At 39.2% G+C, this 20,985-nt stretch overlaps 1 protein-coding gene across 1 annotated transcript in view; it reads left to right on the top strand.

Moving 5' to 3' along the window:
• INTS8 (integrator complex subunit 8) overlaps window positions 1-20,985 on the top strand; it is a 51,460-nt gene that overhangs the window by 26,956 nt on the left and 3,519 nt on the right. Inside the window, exons 15-26 of the mRNA XM_041769101.1 lie at window positions 2,718-2,919; window positions 6,855-6,976; window positions 10,649-10,833; window positions 11,243-11,276; window positions 12,385-12,441; window positions 12,532-12,593; window positions 16,082-16,200; window positions 17,779-17,882; window positions 18,638-18,688; window positions 20,220-20,293; window positions 20,373-20,437; window positions 20,587-20,630. Of these exons, the coding sequence (XP_041625035.1) occupies window positions 2,718-2,919; window positions 6,855-6,976; window positions 10,649-10,833; window positions 11,243-11,276; window positions 12,385-12,441; window positions 12,532-12,593; window positions 16,082-16,200; window positions 17,779-17,882; window positions 18,638-18,688; window positions 20,220-20,293; window positions 20,373-20,437; window positions 20,587-20,630 (1,119 nt within the window). The remainder of the gene's footprint in view (window positions 1-2,717; window positions 2,920-6,854; window positions 6,977-10,648; window positions 10,834-11,242; window positions 11,277-12,384; window positions 12,442-12,531; window positions 12,594-16,081; window positions 16,201-17,778; window positions 17,883-18,637; window positions 18,689-20,219; window positions 20,294-20,372; window positions 20,438-20,586; window positions 20,631-20,985) is intronic.

Genomic DNA, 20,985 nt, shown 5'->3' with positions numbered 1-20,985 from the left:
TTTTAAGTAATCTCTCCACCCATTGTGGGGCTCAAATGATCCAGAGATCAGAGTCACATGCTCTACCTACTGAGCTAGCCAGGTACCCTTCTCTTTGCTTTTTAATATAAATTTTAGAATCAGCTTTTCATTGTTTACTTAAAAAAAAAAAAGCTTTCTGGGATTTTGATTCAGATTGTAATGAGTCTCTCTGTAAATCAATTTGGGGACAATTGATGGCCTTAGTATGTTTTTTAATCCATGACCTTAGTATATTTTCATTTATTTAGGTCTGCATTTATTTATATTTTTGTCTCATCAAGTTCTATAATTTTAAGCTTACAAATCTTGCATGTATTTTGTTAGATTTATCCCTAAATGTATGTATGTTTTAAAATAAAAAATAGTGTAATTCATTTTTTTTAAAAGATTTTATTTATTTATTCATGAGAGACAGAGAGAGAGAGAGGCAGAGACCTAGGCAGAGGGAGAAGCAGGCTCCATGCAGGGAGACCAATTTGGGGCTCGATTCCAGGACTCTGGGATCACGACCTGAGCCAAAGGCAGACGCTAAACTGCTGAGCCACCCAGGCATCCTGTGTAATTCATTTATTCAGAAAGTCTGTATTTTTGCTACACTCTAGCTTCTCCTTAAACTCTCCCTTCAGAAATATTTCTGAGGTTAAATATTCAATTTCTGATAGAAATTTTTATGTGAAACTGTTTTTAAGAGGGTAGTGAGCAAAGAACCTTTAGTAGATAGTGCTATAAACCAGAGGTCCTTCAAAGCATGGTTGCCACACCAGCAGAATTGGCCACATTTGGGAACTTGTTAGAAATGCTAAATATTGGGTCCCACTCTTGACCTGCTGAGTCAGAAATTGGGGATGAGGACCAGCAATTCTGTTTTAATAGGCCCTCCATTTTGATGCATGCTAAGGTTTGAGAACTATTTCTAGACTAACACTAGATTTTTTTTTCTAATGTGTGTGCTAGGTTTTCATTCAAAATGTATTATTTTACACCTCAAGTGTAAAATAAAATAACCAGTTTGGACTGGTCACAGTTCACATGCTCAGTAGCCACATATAGCTAGTGGCTACCATATTGGACTATACAGCTCTGTATAATTGTGGAGCTGTTGAAAAATTTATAATAGGCGGCTTGTCATTGGCAGCTTTTCTTTTTCCATGCCTAAAATAACTAACGTTTATTGGGCACAGAGATTATTCTGCAGTTTTCATACATATTTATTCTTTCATTTATTCTTCACACATACACACAAACTGTGTAGAAGGTGTTAGCTCAGTTTTGTAGGTGGGAAATCAGAGTCAAAGGTATTGTCCAAGGTCACACAGCTAGTAAGTGGCACAAGTATTAGGATAAAAGAAAACAGAGGGAAACATTAGGAGGTAAAATCTAGAATTGATTGCTTATTGATGTGCGATGAGAAGGCAAGAGGGAGGGAAAAAACAATGGAAAACAATACTTAGCTTTCTGCTTTGGATGCCAGCAAGTAAATATACAGAAAGACATTTTTGAAGGATTATTCATTTTTATAGTGGTTAATTTGGGCCTATAACTGGAAACAGCCTGAAGTTTGGGGAATGGTCTGGGCTAGAAATACAGATTTGGGAGGCCTTAGAAATCACCCAGGGAGAATATACAGAACTGAGAGGATGCAGCATCGGATCCAAGAAACAGTGGCATGGTGGGTATGAGGACCAGACCGAGGTCAAGTCATAATAGCCAAGTTCGGAATGGAGAGAATGTCAAGAACAAGGGAGTGGGCAGCCCTGTGATTGCAGCCCTCAAGCACTGTAAGATAACTGAAAAGTGGTCAGTAGGTTGCACAATGAGAAGATCGTCATTTAGTAAGAATTATTTCTTCATTGTCTTGAGGATAGGAGTCAAGGAGGCATGGTGGAAGACAAAATGAATGAAGACTTCTCTTTGAAAAAATTAGTAGCAGATATGTAAGAAAAGGGTTGGATTGTAGTGTATTTATTTGATTTATTAGCCAATGATGTGAACTAGTAAGGGGTGTGTGCAAAGATTTTAGAATGTGAAACCTTGTTGAAGAATGTATAGCCTAGGGATCCCTGGGTGGCGCAGCGGTTTGGCGCCTGCCTTTGGCCCAGGGCGCGATCCCGGAGACCCTGGATCGAATCCCACGTCGGGCTCCCGGTGCATGGAGCCTGCTTCTCCCTCTGCCTGTGTCTCTGCCTCTCTCTCTCTCTCTCTCTGTGACTATAATAAATAATAAATTAAAAAAAAATTAAAAAAAAAAAAAAAAGAATGTATAGCCTAGGTATAGTAGGGTACTTGTCACAGAATCTGTATGTATTCTGTTTATACATATATATGTTTAAAATCTGTATAATTTATGTGTATGTATGTATGATGTGTGTGTGTATAATATATATGTTATATATATAAAATATATGTATATGATGTGTATATAATATGTAAGTTCTATAAAAGCTTTTTTGGTTATAATTTATGTACAACTTGTTTAATAATATAGCATGTTTTTATACTGTTTATTGGGTTTTAATTACAAAAGAATTAAGTATGTATTGGAATAAATCAGTGACACAGATGATAAAAGATAATCTGGCTTCATTCTCCAGGATAATCAGTGTAAACCATTTAAATGAATTTTTTGTTCTGTACTCATGTACATTTTTTTATTCTATAGGAAAGGTGAGCCAGTGATCTGTTATTTCTTTCTATAGGACTTTTCCCATGCCAAACAGCTGTTTGCTGCTTGTTTGGAATTGGTGACAGAGTTCTCACCGAAACTTCGTCAGGTCATGCTGAATGAGATGCTGCTTTTGGATATTCATACACATGAAGCTGGAACAGGGCAATCAGGAGAGAGGCCTCCTTCTGATCTTATTAGTAGGGTGCGGGGATATCTGGAAATGAGGCTTCCTGGTAAGACGTTCACAAAGTCAAATTTCAGAAATGTGCTACTCAAGTAATTGTAGGGAAGAGTCTTAACATGTTCTTGGCTTTTTGCCATCTTTAAAAAAAGTTACTGCTCTCCTAGAACAGAAATCAGGTGTAGACATCTCTTAAACATTGAGGATAATGTAGGGAAACTATTCCATTTCCTAAGATTACCGTAACAAAGTACCACAAGCTAGATGATTTAAAACAGAAGTTTATTCTCTCACATTTTTGGAGACTAGACACCTGAAATCAAGGTGTCTGCAGGGCCACACTCTCTTTGAAGCTTTTTCTAGCTTCAGGTGGCTCCCAGCAGTCTTGGGCATTCCTTGGCCTAGCGCCTCACACTCTGTCTCTGCCTCCTTTGTTACGTGGCCTTCCCAGTGTGTCTTTGGGGGAGGGGTGTGTGTGTGTGTCCTCTTACGAACGCAACAGTCATTGGATTTAGGGTCTGTCCTAATTCTGTATGATGTCATCTTAACTAAGTATATCTGTGAACACCCTCTTTCCAAGTGAGGAAACTCAGGTCTCAGGTGGAAATGAATATTGAGGAAACACTGTTCAGTGAAGTATAAAACTATATGGCAACTTTAAGATACTCTTTTAACAAAGAATTAAAATGTTCTAGTAAGTATAGGTTGAATGTTTGATTCCTCATTACCGTCACAGAAATCAGATTGCCAGTGGGTCAAGAACTCGCCTGTCACTTTAGGAACAGACCTTGTGTGACCAGTTGTAACTATGTTGTTAGGAAAAGGAGCTTATTGTATAAACTATCTCTATTGTGTGTAAATCTTGCTTAATTAAAGCAGTTTCTTAATTATACATCTTTTACTAATATTTAGAGCAATTAAAACATACTGTACACATTTAAAGCTATAAAATTGAAGTGTAAAAGAAGGTATTAGTAATGTGCCAAAACAAAAATGGCTTTTGAGTCTTTTGGATAAACATTCTGATTTCTAGGAGATAATACAACTTTTTAGCACTGTATGAGTTTTAATGCGTCAGTGCCCTTTAATGTCTTACGAATTGATCCATGGGGCACGTGGGTAGCTCAGTCGATTAAGTGTCTGCCTTCGGCTCTGGTCATGATCCTGGCGTTCTGGGATTGAGCCCCTCATCAGTTTCCCTGCTCCTGCTTGCCTCTCTCACACTCTTTCTCTGAAATAAATAAATAAATAAATAAAAATGTTAAAAAAAATTGATCTCATACTGGTATTATCAACTGACACATGCTCTGTGTGTGTGTGTGTTTTAAATAAGATGGAAGTTTGATTTTTTGTATGATTTCTCTGAAAGGAAAAGGAATTTTTAAAAATTCTAACATTGTTGAGTGTTAGCTGCACGCATCAGCTATTCTAAGAGCTTTAGGTGCATAACTCATTTAGTCCTGGTGGCAGGTCTGTGAAGTAGCTACTTTAATTATTCCTGTAGCTACTTTAATTATTCCTGTTCATAAGTCAGGAAACAGGTGCAGAGAGGTTAAGGAATTTGGCCAAAGTCATGCAGTAAGGGACATAACAGTGATTTGAACCCATCAGTCCAGGTTAAGCCTCTGTTCTTAATCTTTGAAATGGATGGAAATGCCTTTAAATAAGCACAGGTCTATTTGTGGTACGTTTTTGACCTTTAAGTGGTTTGGAATTCATACCACTTTTTCTGTTTTTGGTCTAAGACTCCTAGGACTGAACATAATTTATGTAAGTTCTTGTTGGATGTTCAGCTGCTTATCCCTTAGTTTGTGTTGTATACAAATAGTGTTTAAAACGGAAAGGCAAGCATATCCTTTATTGTTAGGAGGAGCAAGCACAGACTCAGTTCCTGGTCTTCAAGCCTCAGTTACAGACTAAGGTCCCTGGGTTCAGCAGATACCTGGCTCTGATGTTTGACAGCTCTGCACTCCACTGCCACTGTGAGAGTCGGGTCTCTCCATGGGTCGGGACGGGGAGGGGTACAAAAAGGTGTCCTCTGCCTTTTCCTCCCTCTTTTTTTTTTTTTTTTTTTAAGGTTTATTCTTTTGTGAGAGCCTGTAGGTTGAGGGGGCAGTAGGGCGGGGAGAAGGAGAGCCCAGCACAGGCTCAGTCCCCTGATGCAGATGCATGACCTCAGCTGAAATCAGGAGTTGGAGGCCTGATAAACTATACCACCCGGGTGACCCTCCTCCCTCTTCTTTTAAGGAAAAAAAAATTGTTCCCTGGTGATATTGGGTCAATTTTGATCAAATTAGATGCATGCCCTCTGTAAAAGAGGGTGTTAATGTGGATTGGCCTGGCTCTATCAGGAATTGGGAGTGATGTTAATGGACAACAGATCCATCCTTCTGTTTATAAATAAGGGCTACAGATTAATTATTCTAAAACCAGTAATGTATTATGGGAGAAATTTTCCTCCTTTTATTAATTTTTTTAAAAAAGACATTTTAGAGAGCATGTGAGTGTGCATGCAAGTGGGGGGTGGCAGAGAGAGAGGGAGGGAGAGAATCTTAAGCAGACTCCCACCTGAGCCTGGAGCCCAACATGGAACTCGATCCCACAACCTTGGGATCATGACCTCAGCTGAAATCAAGAGTTGGACGCTACAACTGACCAAACCACCCAGGTGCCTGAAATTCCTCAACTTTTAGTATCTTTGTATTTTAGGTAACGTTCTATTGAGATACTTGTCCTGTTATGTTCCTTAGATTTCAGAAAAATTGAATTCTAGGCCTGCTCTGGGTTCCTGTTGTAGCATAGGACTCTACATTTAGAGATAATGATTAATTGCATTGAGATGCCTACAAGGAAATTAAATCTTCAAATTACTGCTTTTCAGCCTGTATCAGAATTCTCCCTAGATTCTGATTTATTTTTAAGAACCTTTGTTAGTCTTTTATTGAAGAGTGCTGGGTGAATAAAGGAAGCCTTGGAGCCGAATGCTGTGTGATCTTGAACTCAGTGATAGGCATGCGTTGGGGATACTGCTTTCACTTCTGGTTATTTGTTTGTTTGTTTGTTTGTTTGTTTTTGACAGTGATACAAATAATGTATAATTTATTTTGCTGTGTTCCTTTGCCACTCTTTTTCATTTCAAATCCTTTTTGGGTAAGGTGAGAAATAAAGAGCCACAGGCTGTCTTGTTTAGAAAGATGAAAATATAGGTACTCAAGACATTTAATAGCTCTGTTTTCAGTTAACATTGTTATTTAGCATTCTTTTGATTTTTTTTTCTTTTTGCTGAAGTACATTAAAACCTGAATGGTATATACTTTGAGCTATGAACATTTGTAACCTATTTTATATTAAGGTATATTTAATAATTATTTCAAAGGAAATTATGTGCAAAACAGTTCCTTTTCTTGTTCAAAACAATTCTGGGTTTTTGGTTTTTTTTTTGGAGGGGGTCTCGTTACTTTTTATTTAAAATTGTTTTTGGTATAGTCAGTATTTTTTGAAAGTGAATGACTTGTTTCTTAGGAGTATTTATTACATTTTAATCAGAAATATTTAAACTAAAAACTAAAAAAAAAAAAAAAAGAAATATTTAAACTACGTTTACTCAGAGTTGTTACAATTCTATGTTTTAGCTATTTCTGTGCTCTTAATGTGCTAAAAGTTTATACTGTATGTACCAATGTACTTTTTTGTGTGTTCTCTGCTCACTTGAATTATAAGTTTCTAGAGGACAGGTACTGTGAACTTCCTCAGGAGGGCATTGGGCATGTAAAATATTCTTAGCAGATGATTTTGTTGATTAGTAGGACCATGCAGTCTTTTGTTGGGAAACCTTAACTTTCTGGAAGAAATGTAAAACTTTAGAATTTTTCTATTTTTTCATCTACAGATACTTTTTAATTTGTTTAACTGAAATCTTAGTACGTATTTGTTTTGTTCTCATTTTAATGTTATGATGGTAACTCCGACTGTTTTCCTCTTTTTTAGATATTCCTCTTCGTCAAGTTATTGCTGAGGAGTGTGTTGCTTTTATGTTAAACTGGAGGGAAAATGAATACCTTACACTGCAAGTTCCTGCATTTCTGCTTCAGAATAATCCATATGTAAAGGTAACTTGTGTTTAATCTAAACAAAAGGATTATTAGGATGAGATTATTGTACCTGTTTCTTTAGATTTTCTTTTTTTTTTAAGATTTTATTTATTTGAGAGAGAGCAAGCAAAAGCAGGTCAAAGAGGTGGAGGGAGAGAGAAAAGGGGGAAGCAGACTCCCTGTTGAGCTGGGAGCCTCCTGCGGGTCTTGATCCCAGGACCCTGGGATGATCATGACCTGAGCTGAAGGCCGACGCTTAACTGACTGAGCCACCCAGGCACAAGACTCTTGTCACTTTTTTACTTTGTTTTTTCCTCCTAATTTCATGTATGTCCTTTTAAAAACTGAGCTCATTTCAACCCTCTGAAGGTTTACTTATTTCTTTTGTAAAGTTTTTCTTCCTTTTGTTCCTAAAATTTATTGTCATAATTTGAATCATCCTTCTCTTTGAAATTTTAGACATTGGATTATATCTGCTTTTTTAGTGAACTTTCTGTAACATCATTACCTCATATCTAGAGTATTTGTCTGATTATGCCCCGTAGTCTTGGTCTTTAATAAGGTCTCAGAGAGAACCATTTTGTTCCAAGATATTTCCTTTTATGATCCTAGCTTGTTGCTCAGGACAGTAGCTTTTTCTTTGCTTCTCTCAGCAATGAGTTCTGGGGAGCTGTGCTTCGGTGGACCTGGGTGTGTGTTTGATGGCTTGCTGTGTACAAGGGCACAGGATATTGTGCTGCAAGTTGCCTGACTTTGGGCTGAGTTCTCCCACTGCTTCCTGCAGTCTCCTTGATCTGGTCCAGAAGAAGGAGGGATATCTGGTGACCTTGCTGAAGAGTCATTGAAGCATTTCATTATCTCATCTGGTTAGGGTTTGTGTGGCACCTTCCCTAGTTGGCGCCTTGCTCCCTTGTCAGAGAAAGAAGTCTAGAGTAAGGGACTTTGTTTTGAAAATACTATAATTTGGAGCAGTTTCCAAACTTGGAATTTGGCATGGGACATGGATAGACATGGGAAGGGAAAAGTCTGGAAGGATATTAGCAGTCATTATCTCTGGATAGTGGAATATTAGGTGATTTTTATCAGTTTTATTTTTCCTGTTTTTTTTTTTTTTAATTTGAATATTCTGTTAATCATAAAAAGGAAAGGGAATAATCTTAATTAAGCATGTAACTAAAATGTGATCTTTTGAAATAATATGAAACTATACAGTCTCCCTCTTGGATGAGGATAGGAGGCAGTGTGGTATATTGGAAAGTGCACAGGACTGATGGACGCGTGGGTTGTTAGAGACTAGCTAATAGGAGGAGGAGGAGGGCTTGGTGGTAATAGTAGTAGCATAGGACAAAGACCTATGTCTTTTGAGTGTGGCCTACAAGGCCTTAAGGTATAGGTGCTTCTTCCTCAGTCTGCTGGTTCCTGCTCCTTGGTCACACCGGTTCTGTGCTGGCAGTACCAGAGTACTCTGAGTACTTCCAGGGCTCTGTACGCCGGATGCTTTCTCCGCCTCTGCATGTAAGCATGTGCCATTTGGTCGCTTAGCCAGGGTGCCCCGTCCACTTCTGCCTGTTGGTGTGGCTTCTTCGAAGCTTTGCCTTATTCCTTTCTCTGCAGATGAGTAAATCACTTTCTCCTCTTATTACCTTTGAACTGTGCCACTGGCCCTGCTACTTTTGCACCATGGACATACATTTTTGTTGCACTGGACCTGTATAATCTGGATACTTACTTTCTATATTCTCAGTGCTTTGTTTGGTTCCCACACATAGATGTTTATGGAATTCAACTGATTTGGGCCCAAGGCTTTTTTTTTTTTTCTTTAAGTTTACTTATTTAAGTAATCTTGGTACCCAGTGTTGGGCTTGAACTCACCACGCCAAGATCAAGAGTCACGTGTTCTGACTGAGCCAGCCAGGTGCCCCTGGGGCCTAAGACTTCTCAAAATTCTTACTTTCAAGTAAATTAACGTAAGTGACCTTCAACTAAGCATGTGATTGTTGACGACGGCAAATGAATTGAGATAAGGAGCTACAGTAGCCCTGCACTGCAGTCAGTAGCTGCATATACGGTGGCCCTGGCTAAGCGAACTTGTGTTCAGTAGGCGAATAGGGTGAAATGTTCTTCAGACTGTGGACTCCTTGATGTCCATTCACAGAGCACACCTAGGGTTTTGTTGTTGTTGTTGTTAGAGAAAGAGTGCCAGTGGTGCGGGGGTGGGGAGAGCCAGAGAGGGAGGGAGAAAGTGGATCCTAAGCAGGCTCCACAACGCAGGGCTCAATCTCATGACCCTGATATGACCTGAGGAGGAATCAAGAGTCGGAAGCTTAACCCCCTGAGCCACCCAGGCGCCCACACCTAGGGTTTTTACATCATTTCTACTGCCTTAGGAGGCACCGGCGTTCTGAATTACCTTAGGTGTGATCATGCAGTTGTGGCTATGAAGGTGAGTGTTCCCGTCCCCGGAGATACATCCCAAGGGTCTTAGGGACAAGGTGTGGTGTCTGCAGCTTAGCAGCCGGCAAACAGTACTCGTAGGCTCCGAAGTGTGTGCAGAGCAGCAACGGTGAGTCCGGTCTGCAGGTGTCAGGGGACTATTCAGATTTTCCGTGTGACGTTTTTTATTATAAAAAGATTGGGAAAAGTATCAGTTTTCATCTTGTCATAGTATGACCACCTCCTTAAAAGCTGCCGTCAGCAGTGGGGACCCCATCCTATTTTCTAGGTTCAGTTGGGCATCTGGGTTTTCCTGATGGACTTGAAATGATCTTTGCCACTTCACTCTCTACAAGAGCAATGATGTGTAAGATTTAATAAGGACGAAGGATAGAGGGGCCCTCTTTTTGGGAAATTACAGAGGGAATGTAGGAAGTGCTCAACTTGACTTGTGTCTGTTTTTTTCCCCCTCTACCTTTTGAGCCTATATTTTCTCTGACTTTTGCTTTCAGCCATTGCACTCTTTATGGATTCTTCCTGCATTTTTGGTCTCTAAGGCTGCCTCTATCAGATCGTTCAGCTTCAGTAGTCTGTCCTTCCTTTTTGCTGCTTCCTCACAGCTGCAGTAGCCCCAGTGGCTTTTTCTTAGAGAAAGGTTGTTCTAGATCTTACCCCCTGCGGGGATCTCGATGTGGGACTCCATCCCAGGACCCCGGGGTCACACCCTGGGCTGAAGGCAGATGTTCAGCCACTGAGCCACCCGGGGATCCCCTAAAGCACTATTTTAATTGCACCTCTGGGCTTTTACCACAGTTAACATTGTATATATGTTCCATCACACACACAGACACACACACACACACACACACACACACAGCCCCTACCTCTTTAAGTAGGATCATACTATTTACCAGCTTGGTACCCCTCCACACACATACTCTTAATAAATCATGTACCTCTCTGCTTTGTCTCAGTTTTGTAATTAGACTCTACTTGTTTTTGTCCTCATTAATTGTGTAGAAAAAATGAGCCTTATAATGCAGCAGAACCAGAGCATTCTCTTCCCCATTCAGATTTCTGATCCGTCAGTAGACAGTGAGCTCTAACATTCCTCAGCGGTTGGATAGAAGGCACAATGTAAAATAACTGGGGTATATTTGGGTAGTTATCCTTCTTTAAGTGTGCCTTAATAATAGAACTTAGATGTATGATGTCACAAATTATTTTTTTGTATATTTTCTGTTTTTCGTGTTATAGCTTGGACAGCTTTTAGCAGCTACATGCAAAGAACTTCCTGGCCCTAAAGAAAGTAGACGGACTGCTAAAGACCTTTGGGAAGTTGTTGTTCAGATCTGTAGTGTGTCCAGTCAACACAAACGAGGAAATGATGGCAGAGTTAGTTTAATAAAGCAGAGGGAATCTACATTAGGTATAATGTATCGGTATGTTTCTGTCAGTTTATTTTTTGAGTTTATTATTCTATTTGTACTGTTTCAAGAGCATCTGCCTTTATCCTTGTATATCATAAAGATGGACAGTGTTCTCTGGTGCTGATCTCTGTACTGACATGGCCACCTTTGGAAATGTCTTTTGTTTATAAATGTTATTTTTAAGAGATTATTAGTCATTTAGTATCTTCTGGAAATCAGAATCAGTGATGCCTGTGACTGCATAGTGTTGAAGAAGTCACATGTGATTAAAACAGAAATTGTTTTATTAGGTTTGTTTAACAATAGAACATTATGCTCTTTCATACATGCAGAATTGGAGAGTTAGGAATAAACTTACATCTATAATTTACTTTCTAATTTATGATAGTAAATGTGTATACAAAATTTGTGTTTTTTGTAGGAGTGAACTACTTTCCTTTATCAAAAAATTACGGGTAAGTCTTACTAAAAGTTGATCTAATTATTACTACTGATTTTCATAAAATAGGACTGAAAAATATTGAGTGTTTAAATGCTGGTTATTTAAGTGCTCTGTATAGTGTGCTTATTATCTTCAGTGATATTCCTGAAGTTGAGATGGTCTGAATGGAGAGGTTTATTGTGCATTTACCTTTACATGTTTTAGTGAATAGAACAGGTATTTTTTAAATTTTAAAGCAATCTCCCCCCCCCCCCCCTTTTTAAGATTTTATGTTTTTATTCATGAGAGACAGAGAGAGGCAGAGACACAGGCAGAGGAGAAGCAGGCTCCCTGCAGGGAGCCCGATGTGGGACTCGATCCCAGGACTCCAGGATCACGCGCTGAGCTGAAGGCAGGCGCTAAACTGCTGAGCCACCCAGGCGTCCCTAAAGCAGTCTTCCTAATAGGGCTGGATGTGTGAAGCCTAGCTTTAATTTTTGCTAGGATTAATGTTACATGTATTTACTGAACATAACCTAGATTCCATCCTTTAAATGTTGAGTAAGGAAAAAAAACGTTTTTTAGAGATAGCTGGAAATACTAATTGGAAAAGAGATTTACTCAATTCAAAAAGTCATCTGAAGAGACTTGAGCACCATAAACCAGTCACCTAAATATGGTAATTTGTCTCTTAAGATTTATTTATTTTAGAGAGAAACTGTGTGTGTGCGTGACACACACACACACACACACACACACACACACACACACACACACACGTGATTGGGGGAGGGGCAGAGAATCTCAAGCTCCCTCCATGCTGAGAGCAGAGCCCAACTCGGGGCTTGATCTCACACCCCTGAGATCATGACCTGAGCCAGAACCAAGAGTCAGACATTCAACCAACCAAGCCCCCAAGCTCCCCTAAGTAGGGTAATTTTTGTGTAAATTATATACTATGATTTCTTTCATGAGATTAAAAATAAACTTGACCTGTAGTGTGTATGCTTTAAACTAAAGAATATGGTACATTTCTAAAGTCAAAGAATCTTTAGAGAGAAAATACTTGGTATCCCTGAGGTTGATAGGAGGAATATTAAATACTTATAATATTTAAGGATTCTGTATTTTCTTTATTGTAGGAACCATTGGTTTTGACTATTATTTTGTCACTATTTGTGAAACTTCACAATGTTCGGGTCAGTATTTTATAATTTTATTAAAAAAAATCTTTGAAAGAAATTTCCTGTTAAAATCACACTTTAATTTTTTTTTTTTTTTTTTTTAAGGAGGACATTGTGAATGATATTACAGCTGAGCACATTTCTATTTGGCCATCCTCCATCCCCAAGTAAGATGTATTATAACTTATTATTTATGTATTTAGAAACCATCCTGATACAGATAACCTCGAATAATTTGACTAAAAGGCTAAAGTCTATAAGGATTCTACAGCCAAGTTAGTTTGTCTTTTGCAGCCATTATTTTCCTAAAAATGAATATGGTGTGACTCTAAGAGCTAAGGTATACCAGCCTTTGGTCGAAAAAGATCCCTAAGTGATCCTGATATTTTGTCAATGGGTAGAATTAGAAAATCAAGGTCAAAAAAATTTCCTGTTAGGTTTCCAGCATTTTACATCTTTTACAAGTATCTTTTTGAAAATGATTTTTTAATAATTCTTTGTGGGTCCATTCTAATGCTGTGATTGTCAGAGGCTCCCAAACCCTTTTTAGTTACTAAGTTCTTGGATACGTTAAGAAATGTTCTCTCTTTCATCTCCTGAGAATTGTAAGAAGATGATGGAATTTTGGAGAGGGAGAAGAAAATGTTCTTTTTCTAGAAGAAACTATTTACACATTTCTCTTCCTACACATAGCAGCTTCTCATTCAGAAGTCCCATTTCTTTCCTCACAGAAGTTACTTTTTCTTCTCTCCAGGCAGCCCTTTTTTTTCCCCCACTTTGTGCCTAAAAGGCAGGACTAGGCCTTATTTTATTGTTCTTTGTGGCATACTTGAAGAAGAAAAGATTTTAGTAGGTAGATAAGCAGTCTGTAGATTGAGAGTACTTTGCTTTCATCCCAAGCTTGGAGATTGGAAGTTGTTGTGCATCTCATGTAGAGGCTTGGAGGATCAAAGGTGGGTGAGTGACCCTCTGCTGTGCTCACTGAGGCTTGTTTCCCAAAGGATCACTATGCATCAAGAAGCAAATGTGCCTATTACGTAACATTATAACTGTAGATTTTTTTCAAGATTTTTAAGTAATTTCTATACCCATCATGGGGCTTGAATTTACAACCCCAAGAGCAAAAGTCACATGCTTTACTGACTGAGCCAGCCACAGGCATCTCATAAGTGTAGATTTTTATGTAAATTTTTTTTTTTTTTAATTTTCTTACACATACACAGGAACCAGGTGGGGGAGGGAGGGACTGTAGGAGGGGGAGAGAGATTTTTTTTTTTAAGATTTTATTTATTTATTTATTTATTAAAAATTTATTTATTTATTCATGAGAGACACAGAGGGAGGCAGAGAGACAGGCAGAGGGAGAAGCAGGCTCTATGCAGGAGCCCGATGTGGGACTAGATCCCAGAACTCTGGGATCATGTTCTGAGTTGAAGGCAGATGCTCAACCGCTGAGCCACCCAGGTGTCCCAAGATTTTATTTATTTATTCATGAGAGAAACACTGAAGGCAGAGACATAGGCAGAGGGACTCGATCACAGGACCCTGGGATCACCCTGAGCTGAAGGCACTCAGCCACTGAGATCCCAGGTGTCCTGGGAGAGAGAATCTTTTTTTTTTTTTTTTTTTTTTTCCTGGGAGAGAGAATCTTAAGCAGGCACCTGACATGGGGCTCGATCTCAGAACTCTGAGGTCATGACCCCAGCCAAAATCAAGAGTTGGGCCCTTAACTGACTGAGCCACCCAGAGGCACCTTGTGTAAAATTTAGTATACTAGATAGCAGTCCAAAAATCAGATAGAGATCCTTCTGCTTTTTTAACTGGTGATTGGTAGGAACTCTGTGAAGTTGCTTCCTTATCCTAAATTAAGATTGTAACCTCAGGGATACCTGGGTGGCTTAGCAGATGGGCACCTGCCTTCGGCTCAGGCTGTGATCACGGAATCTGGGATCGAGTTCCGCATCGGGCTCCCGGCAGGGAGCCTGCTTCTCCCTCTGCCTGTGTGTCTGCCTCTCTCTATATCTCTCATGAATAAATAAATAAATCTTTAAAATAAAAAAGTCTCTTAAAAAAATGTAACCTAATGATTGATTTTCAGTGTATGTTTATAAATGAGGCAAAAAAATAGTTTACCATAGAGGCTTTGAGCTAGATTGATAGGGTTTGAGTCTCAAAGACTCTTCTTCACTTACCTGGTATATAACTTTGGATAAGTTGCTTTCTTAGTCCATTTTCTCATTTATTAAGTAGATGTAGGAATAGTACCTACCTCAGATTTGTGAGGATTAAATAAATTAATACATTTTCTAAACTAGGTGTTTAGAATAAGAACTGGCACATAATAGGCTTAATAACTATTATCTTCATGATACTTTTATGTAAATTGACCTAGAGAAAATAAAATGTGACCAAATGACCAGAAAAAAAAAAACACTTCTCCTGAGCAGGAGTCTTTATTGACTCCCAAGAATAGTGTGAGAATGGCATGAATTAAGTATGGCTATTTTAAGATCAGTTATTTGATATGTAGGTAGAATTCTTGGTAACATTTTATAAATTTCTCTTTTTTTAATAAATTAAAAATTTTATTTATTAATCGTGAGAGATGCAGGAGACAGGTGGAGACAGGCAGAGGGAGAAGCAGGCTCCATGCAGGTAGCCTGATGTGGGACTCCATCCTGAGACCCCGGGGTCACGACCTGGGCCAAAGGCAGAGGCTCAACTGCTGAGCCACCCAGGCGGCCCCCCAAATTCCCCATTCCTATTAATGGTCGAGGACTTCCTCTGCCTCTGCCCCAGACTAGAGCCACTGTGCCGAGATGTCTACCTCCCTGCTCCTCTTCACTCCTATATTCACGTACTCAGCAGGTTCTACGAAGTTGTTTTTTTTTCCCAAAGTTTTTTTTTTTAATTTAAATTTAATTTTTTAAAAGATTTTGTTTATTCATTCATGAGAGACACAGAGAGAGAGGCAGAGACCCAGGCAGAGGGAGAAGCAGGCTCCATGCAGGGAGCCCGACGCGGGATGCGATCCTGGGACCCCGGGGTCACACCCTGGGCCCAAGGCAAACGCTCAACCGCTGAGCCCTCCGGGCGACCCAACATTTTATAGATTTCTATAAAATATCACAAAGGAGTTTCAGTCATTTAGCTGTAAATGTAATATAATCTAGCAGACAGTACCGCAGCTTTCCTGCTGTCCCGGGGAGGCTGGCAGATTATGGCCGGATCTGACCCCTCCTGGCAGGAAGCACTTTATCCAGCTTCACCTTGTAATGCTAGAGCTAGGACCTGAGCCTCCCGGGGGTCTGACCCGGAGCCGGTGTTCTCTCCGGCTGTGCCCGACTGCCTCCTGGGGGCAGCAGGGGGGCAGCAGGGCTGGGGCTGGCAGGTAGGCTCACAGAGGGCTGCAGATGGCTCTCTGCATCAGAGGGCTGCAGGTTTAACCCGGCCCAGAGCAGCTGGCCTGGGCCCTCCTACACTTAGCTGTGTTGGTTTTAATGGGTCTACTCTCAGGAATATGTAGCATTGTATTTTGGTCACCTAAATTTTGGCTAAATCTTTTTGTTTTTAATAAATATGTATGGAATTTGAAGTTGAAAGAGAGAGATTAATGTTCATTGTGGGTTTTTTGTTTTTTGTTTTTCCTTTGAAGCCTCCAGTCAGTGGACTTTGAAGCTGTGGCAATCACAGTGAAGGAGCTGGTTCGATATGCCCTCAGTATAAATCCAAACAACCATTCCTGGTTAATTATTCAGGCAGACATTTATTTTGGTAAGTGAGATGTATGGTTGCTTTGTGGTTTGTTCTTTTTTGTAGCATTTTTAGAAGCAAAAAATAAATTTATTACACATTTTTCCTCAATATTTTATTTTGTTTTAAAGAATTTATTTATTTATTCATGAGGGACACAGAGAGAGAGGCAGAGACACAGGCAGAGGGAGAAGCAGGCTCCAGTCAGGGAGCCCGATACGGGACTCGATCCCGGGACTCCAGGATCACGCCCTGGGCTGGAGGCAGGTGCTCGACCACTGAGCCACCCAGGTGTCCCTCCCCACTACTTTAAGTCTTGTTTTGACCTCTAATTCTTCTTCTAGATATACTCATTATATATTCATTTTTCCATGTTGAGCCTTTGGTTCAGATGCTTTAAATTTTTATGTTAACTCTTTTTTTCTTTTGAAAAAGTGAATGTTCATCTACTAAGTCGGTTAAAACATTCCTAGGGAAAGAAGTTAAAGTTTAGTTTGTAAAATCGCTAATTTAAAAAATAAATTATTACAACCTGAGCTGAAACCAGGAGTCGGATGCTTAGTTGACTGAGCCATCCAGGGGCGACCCTGTAAAATTGCTATTTTAAAATGTTCTAGTCTAAATATGCTATTTTAAAATCTGTTTAGACACTTTTTTTTTGTAAAGATTTTATTTATTCATGAACGACACAGAGAGAGAGGCGCAGAGACACAGGCAGAGGGAGAAGCAGGCTCCTTGCAGGGAGCCAGATGTGGGACTCAATCCCAGGACACTGGCATCAGGCGCTGGGCTAAAGGCAGATGCGTAACTGTCAGGAGGAGTCTGCTTCCCCCTCTGCCTGTGTCTCTGCAGAGGGAGAAGCAGGCTCCATGCAGGGAGCCTGACGTGGGACTTGATCCCAGGACCGCAGGATCATGCCCTGAGCTGAAGGCTGATACCCAACCACTGAGCCATCTAGGCGTCCCAATAATTACTAGTTTTTTTTTTTTTAATATTTTATTTATTTATTCATGAGAGACAGAGAGGCAGAGACACAGGCAGAGGAAGAAGCAGGCTCCATGCAAGGAGCCCGACGTGGGACTCGATCCTGGGTCTCCAAGATCACGCCCTGGGCTGAAGGCGCTGCTAAACCACTGAGCCACCCAGGGATCCCCCTAAATAGCAGTTTTAATGTTCATTTTCACCCTAACCCCCCCAAATAACTTATTCTCAAGATCTTAATACCTATATTCAAAATAGATTTACTGATGATAAACTACCTCAGCAAATTAGGCATGTTCCTAGTGGGTGTTTGGGAAACAGATACCTCCAATACTTAATTTCTGTGAGCTAAATTTTTGGCTAATCCGTTAGAAAGCAAGGAGCATATCCTATTGCTTCCTTAAAATAGTTTTTAAAGATGCGATTTTTCTGTGTTGTCCTCGTTGAGTGTTATCTGTAGCCTTGTGGTTTGAGTCTGGTTTTGTTTTGTTTTGTTTTTGAGTCTGCTTTTTTCAACTCATGAAGTATAATACCCAACTCTTCACAAAAGAGGCCTTGTCTGTTTTTTCACCTGGTGTGTCTAATAGGTAATTCTGCATTTCCATTTTTCTACTTCAGCAACAAATCAGTATTCGGCAGCTCTTCACTATTACCTGCAGGCAGGAGCTGTGTGTTCTGATTTCTTCAATAAAGCCGTGCCCCCTGACGTGTATACAGACCAGGTAAGTTGTTTCTGTGGGCTCTCTTTCTTGTCTACCTGAATGCTTTCATTTTCCTGGACCCCTTTCAGGGTGAGTTTGTTTCCACGTATATGATGGTAACTCCTAAATTGAATGCTCTGGACCCAGTTCCTCTCCATATTTTCAGGGCCTATATAGATCATTGCTGCTTTGATTTCCTAGAACACCTGAAAACTCAACCTGTCCAAAACTGATTTCAGCATCTTACCTTATAGTCTCCCTCCTGCTGACCTTTTTCCATAAAATAACGATGACAAAACTCCAAAACACCACACACCTTTTGTTCAGTCAGCCATTTGAGTTGACCAAGCCCAAATCCTGAGTCTCCTCTATTCGCTAATGCTCTTACCAAAATCCTATTAGTCTTCAAGACATAATTGATTCTATCTTGTAAATCTCAAATTTATTTCATTTTCTTTCTGTACGTATTTCTCTTTCCTCTGGTTTAGGCCACCGGTATCAACTTCTAAATGGTATTTTTCAATACTTAATAATAAATGGCTTTTGAAATAATTCCTTAAATTTTTTAGTAACCAGCTATTTTTAATGAAAAATTATAATTTTTAGAGCACTTTTAGAATCACAGCAAAATTAAGCAAAAAATAAGAGTTCTTACATACCTACCGTTCCCACATACAGTTTTCACCACTGTTGACATTCCACATCAGAGTGGTAATGGTAAATTGGTTGCAGTTGATGTTAACTAGTTTTTGAAAATAATCAATTTGTTTTTGTAGGTAATAAAACGAATGATAAAATGTTGTTCTTTGCTGAATTGCCACACACAGGTTAGTTTATATTATGTTGGTTTATTTTCATATGTATAGTTTTGGTTAAGAATTTGGCATATTCTTTAAAATTTTTTAGTAAATTTTAACTAAAATGAAAGTATGAATTAGAAAACATTGGTCATTGAATCTTCTAAATGGAAGTGTTTTCAAGTGTGTGTGTGTGTGTGTGTGTGTGTGTGTGTGTATTTTATATACATATATTTTTTAATATTTCATTTATTCATGAGAGACACAGAGAGAGAGGCAGAGACATTAGGCAGAGGGAGAAGCAGGCAGAGACTTGATCCCAGGACCCCGGATCACGCCTTGAGCTAAAAAGGCAGATACTCAACCATTGAGTCACCCTGGCATCCTTTTTTTTTTTTTTTTTTTTAAATATTTAAGAGTGGATATGTACATCAGTCACTAGGGAAACACAAATCAATACCACAGTGAGATACCCTTCATATTGACTAGGATGACTGTAATTGAAAGACAGACAGTAGCTACTGTTGGTGAAGGTGTGGAGAAATTGTAACCCTCATACACTCACTGTTGGTAGTGATCTAAAATGGGGCAACCTCTTTGGAAAACAGTTTGGCACTTCTTCAAAATGTATGCTTAAAATTACCATGTGACCTAGCAGTTTAATTCTTAGGTTTGTAACCAAGAAAATTAAAAACCTGTCCATAGGAAGATTTGTACATGAATGTTCACAGTAGCATTATTCATAAGAGCCAAAAAGTAGAAACAACCCAGATGTCCATCAGTTGATGAATGGATCAGTAAAATTTGGTAGATCCTACAGTAGAATATTATTTTGCCATAAAAGTGAATGAAGGGCTGATACATGCTATATCAGGGATGGATCTTAGAAGTGTTTATGTTGAATAAAAACCGCATTGACATGGCTTTGTAGTAGGATTTCATTCATGTGAAATGTCCAGAGTAGGCGAATCTATAGTCAGAATGTAGATCGGTGGTTGCCAGAGCCTTGAGGGGGCGGAGGAGTGAATTAGCTGTGACGGCTCTAATTGCATGCTCTCTACATCCTTGAAAGTCATTACATAATACTTTTGTTTGGCAGTTTTCCATTCCTTTTAGTTTTCTGAGCTGGCTTTTTGCCAGTTTCTCAAATAAAGCTGGTAAAAATTTATGATTTAGGTCATTGATTAACAACATTAGGCAGATTTTTCTTTTTTAAGATTTTTATTTGAGAGGGAGTACGAGAGAGGGAGAGAGAAAGCTCAAGAGAGTGAATGCTCACAAGCAGGGGACGAGGGAGAGGGAGAAGCGAGCTCCCCACTGAGCAGGGAGCACAGGATCGTGATGATGTACGAATCATTAAAAATTACCCCTGCTGGGGGTACCTGGCTGGCTCAGTTGGAGCAGCACACAGCTCTTGATCGTAGGGTTGTGAGTTTGAACCCCACATTGAGTGTAGAGATTTCTAAACAATATTGAATAAAATAAATTTACTCTATCCAAAGCAGGAATCATTGTTGATACTGGTTACATGAAACCATTTTTCAAATCTTTATTTATGTAGGTGGCAATTTTATGTCAGTTCCTCAGAGAGATTGACTACAAGACAGCCTTTAAATCATTGCAGGAACAAAACAGGTATGAATGATTTTTAAAATAAAATGAAGTTGAAATTTTCTGCTTAAGAAAGAGGAAGTAACTAAATTCTGTTTTTCAGTCACGATGCTATGGACTCCTACTATGACTACATATGGGATGTCACCATTTTGGAATACTTGACTTGTATCCTTTCATCAATACATGGGCTATTAGAACAGTTCATTTCTGTAAATTAAAAAAATACTGTGTACTTTACAAATCATATTTGAGGCACAATTGAGATTCTGTGATGGCATTTAATCAGATTTATTATTCTTAACTGATTTGTTTAGATCTTCATCATAAAAGAGGAGAAACAGATAAAAGACAAATTGCAGTAAGTTACTTTATGCCTTTCTTCAGTATATACTATTTCCCCTGGTATTAAACTATTAAGATTTGGACCAACAAAAAAAGATTTTGTGTACCTTGTTGCTACCAGAATTTGGTTATCTGTGTTTACTTTTAACAGATCCTGTTTTGATCTTAGAGCTTTTACCCCTACTTTATTTTGTATTAAAATGTTAGATCATGTCCTTTCTCTGCTCCAAATCTTTAAATGATTTCCCATCTCGGGCGGCGTCAGATCCTCATAATGGCCTACAGGGTTGCAGATGACTTGACCTCGAACCATCTACCTGACTTTCTCCCCTGCCAACTTCTCTTATCCCATTAGCCCTACTGTTCCTTGC

The sequence above is a fragment of the Vulpes lagopus genome, chromosome 9, assembly GCF_018345385.1.
Source record: "Vulpes lagopus strain Blue_001 chromosome 9, ASM1834538v1, whole genome shotgun sequence".
Classification (NCBI taxonomy): Eukaryota; Metazoa; Chordata; class Mammalia; order Carnivora; family Canidae; genus Vulpes; species Vulpes lagopus.
Note: the sequence above shows the minus strand (reverse complement) of the source record. Positions and strands in the feature narration are given on the sequence as shown.